The 12,565-nt window shown below is 36.6% G+C and overlaps 1 protein-coding gene across 1 annotated transcript; it reads right to left on the reverse strand.

Annotated features, from left to right (window-relative positions):
• Nucleotides 1-947: 947 nt before the first annotated feature.
• LOC121425096 (histamine N-methyltransferase A-like) lies at nt 948-11,400 on the reverse strand. Its single transcript, XM_041621071.1, has 4 exons — nt 11,306-11,400; nt 5,364-5,577; nt 2,550-2,882; nt 948-2,173 (listed from the first exon to the last, which is right to left on the reverse strand). Exons 2-4 carry the CDS (start codon nt 5,560-5,562, stop codon nt 1,821-1,823), a joined length of 885 nt encoding a protein of 294 aa, XP_041477005.1. The 5' UTR covers nt 5,563-5,577; nt 11,306-11,400; the 3' UTR covers nt 948-1,820.
• Nucleotides 11,401-12,565: the final 1,165 nt, after the last annotated feature.

Genomic DNA, 12,565 nt, shown 5'->3' on the forward strand with positions numbered 1-12,565 from the left:
AACCAGGTGGTTCATAAACCATGAGTCTCACCTGACTGATACCGCGATTGATAAAATATGCATAATGATCTTTTGACCTTCAATATCATCCTCATGAATAGACAGGAATAACAGTCGTTTCTGGGGATTTATTTAACTATTTCTGACATTTTACTATCATCCCCATTCACCGACGGTAGTGTGTTAGTGCAAGCCTGCATGTGTTATCAGGTCACCCAATACAGGCGACTGGGTTTTGTCTAGACTTTTTATTTTTTTTAATATTCTAAATGACATTATATTATCTTGAACAAAGGCCCACTATTTTCGTTAGACTCTAATCTTTCTTTTGATACTATACATATTCCAAGAAAATATTGAAAATGTACGTTAACGATGATTTATTCCTTATTTTGCCCTCTACGTTCAACGAGTTGTGCTTTTATCAAGGCTTTCCGATTAGAATTTTCAAGCCATCAATGCACACACATCTACAAGCACAAAGCACCACCAGCACAAATCGCGATATATAGCGACTGGTAAATACATCTGTAAGGATGATGATGTCATCCAAGATGGCAACTTACGTTGACCAACGAAAGAATCGAAGATGACTATGTTTTGATATTCATTCATTAATTAGGCATTAGCGGTAACTGCGGTCTAAGATACGATATTTCAGAATTTCATATATTTTTTTTAGTAAATATGGATGTAATTTCTTTTTTATAATGTAACATTTTATGTAAAAAAAAAAAAATTCAGAAAATCGGGTTCCCGCCGAATGTTACATGTAACTTTACTGCCAATATATTGTCTGTACCTACGGGGCAACAACTCTTTAGTCTATGTACAGTGTATTGGTGAGTGGAGCCAACGCAGTTCAGCGGAACAACCAAAATACAGAGACTGAAGCTTTTGGTCTACCTCATGAATACACGTGTGGTATTACCCAAAGGATCATGTGTACCAAGTGTAAACACAATTGATGCAGGAACAACCAAAATACAGAGACTGAAGCTTTTGGTCTACCTCATGAATACCAGTGTGGTATTACCCAAAGGATCATGTGTACCAAGTGTAAACAAAATTGATGCAGAAATAAAGAAATGAGAGCAATCAAATAACTTGACCTTTTGACCATTAGATGACCTCTGACCGCACCACCTTCATGAACACACGTGGTTTACCCAAGGATCATATGTACCATGTATCAACATAATTTATACAGAAATAAAGAAATAAGCGCAAGCTGAACAAAAACTTTTGCATGTTTGGAACAGACATAGCCTTATATCATTTGACCTTTGTCTCCATCACCCTCATGTACATACATGTGCTATCACCCAAGGATCATATGTTCCTCGTATGAACTTAAAGAAGTGAGAGCAAGGAAAAGTGATTGCTAGGTCTCTGCTAAAGTTTGTTCACGTGAGACAAAAATTAAGCCAAAAGGTAAGCATTTTTTTTCCATTTATTTTTAAGTCTAAAATTGTAAACAACTTACATATAGATATACATCTAACATAAAAAAATAAACATCACATGAGATTTTTAAAAAAGTATGCAAAAGGTATAGTATAGTTGGGGTTATGAGATTAAGATATCACATCGTTTGAAGAAAATGGGTGGCTAACATAAGATTTTTTAAATTATTGATTTAATGAGAAATGATTCCCCATAAGAAGGTGCACTGCCAAAATGAAATGTAACTGAAATATGATGGCAATGAGAGAGCAAGATCAGAGACTGTTTCTAACATTTGTCAGCTTAAACTTTCCCTGTAACTACCTCGTATTATATTTCTGGGGGTAGGAGGGGAAGGATGTCAGATACCTGAATTACTTGGGGACAGTGATGGGGACCCAGTGCCTAAAGACTAGGATCTCGCCATCTTTCTCTATGGAGCAGTCGGGATCTCTCAGGTACTTGAGGATACTCTCTCTGAGGTTGTCTGGTGCTGCCCTTCGAAAGCCCTTGGAGTGGGTCAAGAAGTCGAGGAGATGATCCCCTTCCTGAGAGCCCTCTCCAAACATGGCTGTACCTTGGATGTAGCGGTCGACTTGCTGACCCGTGTGTGGCATGTCCTGGGAGTCCAAGGCAGCTTCTATCTGCTCATCAGTCAGCAGGAGCGGTCTCATGTCGGCCACAATCTCGTTCATCTTTCGATGGACCTTGATGATAGTGGAATTTCCTGGACAGGATGAAGCAGAAAGTTGCGATGAAGAAAGATTAAGAGTGTATACTGAGGATTTACTGAGAATTTGATAAAGAGAAAGGTGACCAAGTACACAATCAAGAGAAAGAGAGACAGAGATGGAGAACAATAAAAGAGGAGAGAGGGTACAGAAACAAAGACAGGTATAGAGAATGAGAGAGTACACAGAAATTGTCAAGAATGCTGTCCACAAATAAGCACAGGAGAGTTGAGAAAACAGAGAAAATGACCAAGTACAGAATCAAAATAGAAAGAGAGAGAAAGACAGATGGAGAGAGTGAAAAGAGAGGGAGGGTACAGAGAGATATAGAGAGAAAGCAAAAAAAAATGTTAAGAATTTCTCTCCACTTACTTGATAGATTAACAATAAAAAGGAGACCTCCATCTTCAAGCATATCATAGAGTCTCTTTAAGCTCTGTTTCAAGTCCGAAGCATAGTAGAGAACATGTACTGCATGTATGAAGTGGAATTTCGGTGGCTGGGAACCACTGCTGAAGGCCTTGTCCAAGTACTGATCGGATGTCTCTACACTCCACTCGAAGGATGCACCCTTTAAGGCACCTCCTTTCTCCTTTACGAGGTTCTTGAAGAGGTCGTTCTGAGCCTCCGAAGGCTCTACAATGGTGTTATTGATCCTGGGGAACGTTGGCAGGAGCTGCTCCAGCATGGCACAGTCTATGTTTCCTGCAGCAGGTGGGGAGTGAATGAATGAACAACAGATACATATATGTGAACAAGGAGACAGTAGACTTGAATCGCAATCCTCATTTTGCCAATATCCACCCAGGTTTTTTTTTTTGAAGAAAACCAGGGTGGTTGTGAAATCAAATGCTGTAATATGCAAGCCTTAAATTTCAATATTTGGAAGGGAAATGCTACTTTCCCCATATTAAATTGAAAAACGGCGCAACAAATCTCGAAGGCCAACAAAAGGGGTATTGGTTGAGGCCAATTAGAAAGGCATCCACAACCATTCAGATTCATATATTTTTATTGTCCAATTGTAATCGAGTACAAAAGGAAATTAGATTTGTTCGCACAAAATAATTTATATTACATGATACACACAAAAGATTACACGATACATATATTAAACATTATACAAATCAACAAGCAAAGATAAGAGAAAGAAAGATAAAGGCAGGGGGGTGGGGTAACATGATTTCAATTATGGCTATTAAATGCACGGATTGAAGCTGGAACGAAAGAATTTACAAAGCGTGAGGTTCTGCCGGGGAAGGGATCTCAGATGTTTGCCTGATCTCATCAAATTATAATATTTATGAAGGGCATGGTTCTCATTGGTCAGGATCTCTTTTCCGAGGACTCTACCTTCATTCTCGTCTACAAAGCACCCTTTATTTTAGAGGCTTGCTTTTCAACTCTTTCTAGTTTCTGTATGTCCTCTTTCCTACTTGCATGTATCCAAACAATTGAATTAAAAAGATGGGCACTTTCCTCCATTGAACATGCGCGGTCCTAAGCTTTCAAAGGAAATACATTCTACTTCGAGCTTTTGAAAGTGTGATCTTGGCTTGGGGTTACCAATTAAGTTTATTGTCAATGGTTGTCCCTAGATACTTAAAACTATCTACTACTTCAATAGTAACACCGTCTAATACAATTGAATCTGGTTGTGGGGGAGCAATTCTGAAATCAAAGATAAGTTCTCTACTCTTAGATGGGCATTAAATAAAATAAAACCCTGTGCCTACATTGTAGCAGTAGCAATTGAATTAGAAACTCTTGTTGCAGTACCTCCCAGGGAGTGGAGAAAGTGCAAGTACTGCATGCAGGCGATACCAAAAAAAAAATCAGATAAACATTCAAAAATATAATATCAACAAATTGCATTTATCATAGGAACAAAAGAATGCATGATATCAAACAAGCGGCATAAAAGTCATAAAAATCACAATGCTTAGATACAAGTTTTTCTCTAGAATACAACAATGAGTGTAAAAAGAGAGAGAGGAGGAATCTCTATCAGGGCTAACAATGAGTGCTTGCATTCCTCTAACCAACAGTGTACACATACTTACTAATTGTTTTTACTTTGGTGAAACCTTGACAATATGAACTCTTTGCTTCATATTTCCTTTTGATATAGATACCAGACTCTGCAGTCTGCAGACAATGCAATGTCTGTCTTGATATGAGTCACATGTACAAAGTATACACGTGGGTGAATTTTTGGACCTCTGCCTTTTTTATTTGAATCAAAAACGTGTTTTGCAATGAATTCTACAGCAAGTAGGATAAGAACTTCATTGACATACATGGATTCACACCTTACATTGAAACAAATCAAAGTTACCTCACACTAAAGAGTACCTCCTGACAAACCCAAGTATAATTGATTATTTGGGAGGAGATACTTCTTCAGGCCATGTGTTTATGACACATTCTTGCATTAAAACTGGTGATTTGTGAGGTGCAAAGGTTTTTACCAACTCTCTCGGCATATTTATTGAGTAAAAGATAATTATTACACAAATAATGCATGCTTTATGGGTCTCATAACATAAAGGTTATAAAGTACATAAATTAAAATGTAAAATCATTTTCTACATGTATGTTTTGTATCATGGATGGATGGACCACAGTACCGTCTTTCAGACAGCCATTGGTAAGTTACCACCCACTTTACAAGACGGGTGATCTTTTCTTAGGAGCTAAATCCACAATGATGAAATTTGGTGCGCATAATTTACTTTAAGAAAGGATCACCAGTTGTTCCTAAAGTCACTTGTAACTTATGAACAGCTTTATAAAGCATTCATCTGGTCTATGACACCATTCTCATTATTCTTTTTAAAACAGGTTTACTGGAAACCGGTTCAGGAAACCAGTTTGGAAGATAGCATTGCTTGCGTTCCCATTTGATCACCTGAAAGTGGTTTTCAAAACCTCTTCACGTAAAGCAGTCCTGTGGCCATGGGAACATTCTTAGTGGGGTGACATGTTTCGCGCAAAAGTTTAAACCACAGCGTAGGCATTCCACATACAGTGTGTGGAGAAGAGCATTCGAAATGTGAGAAGATGGCTTCCCGAAGAACAGTTGTAGCCTCACTTACGCTAAATCAGTTTCCACTAGTTTCCAGTAAACTGGTTTTAGGAAGGCAGTGAGAACGGTGTCTATGATGGTTTAATATATGCTCTTACCCGCCCCACTTCCAATCCCCAACACTCTGAGAGGATCTGCAGACTGGCATTTCACAGACAACTTGTCAACAATCTGTTCCTTGAAGGAGGACTCCACCCAATCCTGGATGGCTCCTGTCTCGGCTGAACATCGGGTGAAGGTCTGGTAAGCCTCTGAGTAGTAGTCGAGATCATCAAGAATATAGGGTACTTCAGCCATCCTGCGTTAATTGGGCTGGTGACAGATAACAGAAAAGAGGGAAGAAATGTACATAATTGAATATGATGCAATATTTTAGTATAGAGCTTGATATCATTGATGCATTATGCAATGGAATTGATATGATATCAATACGATTCATTCAGGACATCATGATGATATAATTCTTCGGATCTTCAAGGACAAGTCCAAGCCACACAGGGTTGGCGGATTTAAATCACGTTGATTTAAATCGTGATTTAAATCGCGATTTAAATCACCATGATTTTTTTTTAAAAATCATTGATTTAAATCACTTCCATTGAAACATGTACAAATCATGGACAAAGTATTTGTTCAATGCAGTTTTAATTCTTCAAGTCAACTGAAAAACTTTGAATTAACTTTATATCAATAAAAGATCAACAAAGTCTTCATATCTACTTAAAACAAATTAAAATCAAATTAATGAAATCAGGTAATTCCTTAAAAACTACAGATGTATGTTGTCAATAGGTACTCATTTTTTGTAAATTATGTCGAGTTTTTCTTCTGAAATTTTACATTCTTTGTCAGTTATTATTAGTCAATTTCTTTCTTAACATAAAGTTTTCACATAATCCAACTTTTCAGAGAGCAGTTTGTAAAAAAAATATATAATATTATATAAAAGTCAATGAGAAAAGGTTTGTTGGCAGTTTTCCAGTTTTGATCCTTCGCCTACACATAACTACTTCTGTCATGTAAAATAAAAAAAATGATACCTTCATGTAATCAACATATTTAACATGCCTCTTATTTCGTATTGTTACATTTATCATACATTTGATGTTTTAAATAACATAATTATAAAAATCACATTAACATAATGTAGTACAGTCATAAGCTTTCTCTTATAAACCTTTTAAGTCACTGCAGCCCATTTTATGTTCAGTGCTACAAATAATGGAAGTTTTGTATCTGCATGTAATAATGGAAAGAGCTCTATAACAACAATTTGCAAAACTCAGAATAAACATTTAACACTGCATTTTAATGTTAAGATGCAGGTACTTCAGTTACAATCATTGGCAGTTGTAAGCTGTGTCTCATTTAAAATAAAATACTTCTTTTTGTAATACATATGTTGTAATTTAAGCAGTTTTGCAGTTTTTATCCTTTAAGTTAAAAGTAAGTAGATTCTTTTTCATACTTCATGGATCAAACAGATTTTTTTGTAGAGAATATGGGAATGAAAATTGTAGATTAATGTAAAAAAATCACAGTAACAAAATGTAGTATAGTCACCCTTTGACTAAAGCTATCTCCTATATTGTTCTCCAAAACTGAGAGTTTTGCATCTATATCTGTAGCAAGAGAAGAGCTTTTTATCAAAAAGATCCTAAACATATACAGTTGTAGTCTCTCTTTGACTATTGTAAAGCTGTGACTAATTGAAAAAAATAATTGATTTGAATTATTTCTCTTACAATATACATGAATACTAGTAATTGGCAAAGGGTTTGTTGGCAGTTTTGATAAGGGATTTTTTTCTCTTGGATTTTTTGAATATTTGAATGAAAAATCCCAGAGGGGAATTTTCTCTACTCACTGGGAATTCCCTATGGAATATTCCTTCATAGGCCTATGTATGAAGTTCAGATACATGATTCCTCAAATTTATTTTTAATTTCCATTTTTACTGGATTTTAATTACAAAATATGTGGTTAAGAACAATATTAGGGGTGAAATGTATAACATCAATATTGATGTCATTGTAAGAGTAAGGGGGGGTAATTACCCTTTTTTTCGAAGGAACTTTTAAAAAATCAAAAAAATCAAAAAAATCTGATTTAAATAAAAAAAATCTGATTTAAATCAAATAAATCCGATTTTTTTGATTTTTTTAAAAATATCAAAAAAATCGCCAACCCTGAAGCCACAGAAATGTCCACAACACAAAGCCGAAGCAACACAATGCACAAGAATATAAATATACATGTACATCAATACTAAAATGTAAATCATCTGTGTAAATAACCCTCCAAAAGGTAACCTAAATGAAGTTTGAATTACCATACAGTGATTACAGTAATATTTATTTAAAGGCCATTAAGTCAACCCCTAGCTCAAAAAAATGATTACCTACCATAAAATGAATAAAGAGAAATAAAAACAAAAGCATAAAAAATGCTGAAAATTTCATCAAAATTGGTGTAAAATAAGAAAATTATGTCTTTCAGGCTATGTGATTGATATGACTGTCCATTTTTAAAATCATTCACAGCAATGTGCACACGTGAAGAAAAAGATTTCGACGTGATTTTGAACATTTTGAAGATTATACAGGCCCCAGTGAGATTACTTGAATCACCCCCCCCCCCTCTCTGACACACATAAATTAAGAATTCTACCAGAATTTCTTAAGAATACATGGAACATTTGTATCTCTAGCAGTTTATCAACTTTGTGACAGAAAGAACACCTAGGAGGTCATGGGTGTGGCTGTGGCAAAGACCCACAATAAACAACACAGACAGCAATTATGATAACCTTGTCCTCAGTTAGTATCCACTTGAACCTTGAAGAAGTTCTCTCCCAAAAAGCTACATGTACATGCTGTCCTGGAGAGGGGATGAAGTAAAAGGTTGGTAGTGCAGCATTTGTCTTACCCGGGGAAGGGGGGCACTTCCACTGACGCGTGGATTCCAGGTGCAACCAGAGAAACACGATAAAAGGATTTTTTTTAAGATTGGGCATGTTATGTATGTAGTTTAATATGGGAGCAAAAAACACTAGAATACTGAGAAAAGGGTATATTTTGCTAGGAAAGCTACTTCTTTCCTGTCAAATTTGCAAGGGTATAAAAAAAGACTACCGGTATTTGCTTTATAAAGGAAGTATTTTTTTGTCCCAACACTACGTGTTTGAGTCGGAGCAAGGTGTGGGAGGTGGGGCGGAACTCAATGTAAGTGAAGATAAAGCTGATGTCGGTGATCACGTCCTTGACATAATAATCAAAATATCGCTGTACTTGTTTAGGGGGTCAATTCATGGAATACTTGTCAAGGGTACCGTTTTGTTTCCAATATTTGTTAAGGGTATGGTTTCACATGCCAATACTTGTTAAGGGGTGCATTTTCAGAAATTTTTAAAGTCTTCTTTTTTGTCTTTGGTAAAATGGATTAAATAGTTGTAATTATATTCATTTTTCTTATAATATAGCCTATAGACATGGACTGAGTGGTCCAGTTAAAGTCGTTCCATAGTTGCAGATGACACTTGCCATTTAAAATCCTTGACCTCACTTTTTTAGGAACCCTAGCTAGTTTTTACAATAAGGAAAACAAAATGTTCAAAAGATCAATAGGTCGAATACATGTAGGTTCACTTCAGTGACCCGAATCTATTGTAACGCGTGTGGAGTGATTTTATAGTGAGTTCACAAATACTAAAGACTATCTAGACCAAAAGCTTTATTCTCTGTTTAATTGGTTGTTCTGCCGGTACATCTTGCTTCACTACAAAGCTATAGCCTAAGTCTAGATCATCATCACAGCTACGCAGCAACAAAACTAGAGTTCCAATGACGATGTGGTCTGGTGCGGATGCGACAGTGTGAGTGATTAGTTTAGAGCAGCCTTAAATTTATCTAGGGATTGCATTGATCAAGTGGCTACAGGAAGATTATTCCAGTCCTGTGCATGGTTCTGGGCAGGAATAATTACATATGTAGATCTAACGTTACAACTAAAACAACTTAGAAGTGCCTGTCTGGATCTACAAGTACAACTCCTGGAAAGACTTCCATATGTAGCCCCACCTAAAATAACAAAAGACTGTAGATACTTCCGGTTTGTTCACTTCAGATTTCTCTTCTTTAGTGCTCCTAACCTTGCTTGGGACTTGAATTTTTTGTAGCAATTATGTGCCAACAGTTTGACTTGCCAGACTTACAGACCCTTTTAATACTGACTAAATAAACCAATTGTCTACACCTATACATGTACTAGAGTATTTTTGGACAATTACACGCACTGAAAATTTGACAGAGTAATGCCATAATTTTCTTAATCCTTCTTTTTCATTAATTTTCCCCTTCATTTTTTCTTCCTTTCCTCTCAATTCATCTCTTCTCTTTCCTCTTTTCTTTTTCTCCTTCATTCTTTCGTTCACCCTCCCTTTCTTTGCACTTTTTGTTTTACAAGTCTAACATTATGTAGCCTTCATTGTTGATTTTTTTTTAAATTAAGACCTGGGGGCCATTTCATATGGCTGTTTGTAAATTAAGAGCGACTTGAAGAACGACTGGTGACCGTGATCGCTTCTTGCGGTAAATGGTATATTGAATCGGTGATGTTTTAGCACGTAAGAACGGATCACCGGTCGTTCTAAACTTACGAACAGCTTTATGAAACAGCCCCCTGGCTTGGTCGACTGTCCACCATTTCAATTTTATTTTGTGAAATCTGAGCCCCGTCTTTCAAAGAGTTACGATTGATCCAATCAATCGTAACTCTATGGAAATTCATCAGTGCCATAATTTTTTCTACAGGAAAGTTGTAAAATGTCCTTTATAAATAAATGAGAACACACCAGATTGTCAAGAAATCAATGAATTTATTGATATACATTCATATCTAGAACATATTTTGAACAAACATGTATATTATATGTTGACGTTGTTGGCTTCCATAGTTGCGATTGATCGGATCAATAGTATCTCTTCGTAAGACTGGCCCCAGGTCTCCCTGTCTAGATCTAAAACTAAAAAAAAACAGCATTTTAAATTTGAATTAACTTAAGCCTAGGCTTAGGTCTATTTATTGTCATGACCTTGTACACATTTCGGTTGATTTAGCCTAGGGCTAGGCCTAGGTCTATTTATTGTCATGACTTTGTACACATTTCGGTTGATTTCTTAGTCTTAGCACTTGTTTACTGCTACCACCCTGCCTGTGGGGAATCTAGAGGTAGGACTATGGTATGCCAATGTTGTGCAGAGCACACACTTTAAAAAATCATTAAAATATCACTTTTGCGACAAAAATTACTAATTTCCATACAGTTGCAATTTATTTTTCATTAGTAACTTGGGAATAATTTTTTCATTCACCAGAGCGCTCAAAAACTTGAATTTTAGGCATATATTTGTGTACGCCCTCTATTGGTGGAAAGTAATATGGCAAGAAAATTTTCATTTTTTGATCTCTATTTTTAATTAAGAAAAAAATGATTTAAAGAATCAAATTTAAATAAGAGCCAAGTTGTATGAATAATAGGTGTAATGGAAACTGTCAGTGTAAAAAAAATCAAGCATTTGCCCCAAAGAAAAAGAGAAAATAAGCCAAACATTGCCACCCTTATTTTGCCACACATGGAGAGATATAGAACAAGGTTATATTATAACCTTGTTCATTGAATGAGTGAGTCTTAGTAACTCTTACTCTGAAAAAGACCTGAAACCACTGTATTTATGTCATGCACTCATTGCATTGCATCTTCAGCTCAGGCGCATGATATTATATTAGCCTAGGCCTATTAATTTACTCAAGTAAAAGTACAAACATAGTCGGCCGTCGTCAGCCGGCTCGGGTGGGCGGATACCGTACCGTCATGACCGTGTCGGAGCCGGAGGAACAGTTGTCATGGTCAACACGCCAACAACATGATACAGTCCATGAATGGAGCTCTTGACCACTTTGTTCACACATTCACAGTTACCAATTAATATTAAAATTCAATATTTCATCTCTCTGACATATTTTAATGATATAAACTTACTCGTAGAACTAATTTAATTTCGTGTCCTGTCGTCCTCAGCTCAGTCCATTGCCTGGCACATCACAGCGTCTTTCCAACGGCCCTCTATCGGCCAGCAGCAGTACATGGAAGATAGAGCTCAAAACGGAACTTCCTGGAATTTACTCTGAAAGTTCCGGAAAAGTTCCTGGAATTTTACAAAATATCCTGGAATTTTCCGAATGTTCTCCAGTCTTCCCAAGTTATAATTCTCTTCTATACACACACAAAAAAGATGAAACGTAGGGCTCAGTGCCGTAATTGAGCCCCTTGAGCCAAAAATTTTGAGGGGGCGAAACACAAGGTAACGGGCATTAGAAAGATCCAATTTTGTGATAGATTTTGACATAATATTAAAAAAAAATAATATAATTCCCGGAAATGATAACTTCCAAGAAAATTTCCTAGATTCCAGGAACAGTGGAAGCACTGGAAGGCGATGCATCGATGAGGAGCAGGGGGAAGTTTCCGATGACGAGGATGAGTCTTTGAGGGGAGTAGCTAGACTGACCGTACCAGTGCCGTCACCAGCTTTTTTTAATCAAACGGGGGGGGGTGCTTCTAGGGGAAAGAAAATTTAGACAAATTTACCAAAACTGATGTCAGGCAGTGCAGCTGGTGGCCGGTGACGACCCCCCCAGATCTGACAACTTGTGGGATGAATATATTGATGAAACGCTCCCCGGATCTAAAATTAATGTGTATCTGTGGAGGGGGACTCGAGAGTGGCACATGCCCTAGGCATCCCTGTTTTTTTTATGGCACAGAGTTTAAAACTCATTGATAGAAGCCAGTGGGGGTATAATGAATCAAAAATTTGGGTGTCAAACATGCGTATAGGAAAATTTGAAAATAAAAACAATCCAAAACGAAAACAGCTGCGAGCGAGGGTAGTGAGTAAGCAAAAAGGAAGAAAAAATATATTTTGATAACAATTATAATCATGTGATAGATTTAACATGATATTCGTAAAAATGATATAGTATTTTACCTTTTCCCCCTTTCCTATCGCTTCTTTTTCGCTTTTTCATCTGAGTGACCAACACCGGACTTGAAATCACCCATTGAAATCATTGAAATTCTGATACCAAACACATTGACCTATTATGGAGGGCGCTCTTCAATCCACGACACCACCGTGCAAGCTAGGCGCTAATTGAGCGTGTGCGTGTGGGTGTGTGTGTTTTCTTTTCTTTGTAAATGTTTTTTATAACTGATTTCATTGTTTCTCCTTTAAGTTAT

The sequence above is a fragment of the Lytechinus variegatus genome, chromosome 12, assembly GCF_018143015.1.
Source record: "Lytechinus variegatus isolate NC3 chromosome 12, Lvar_3.0, whole genome shotgun sequence".
NCBI lineage: Eukaryota > Metazoa > Echinodermata > Echinoidea > Temnopleuroida > Toxopneustidae > Lytechinus > Lytechinus variegatus.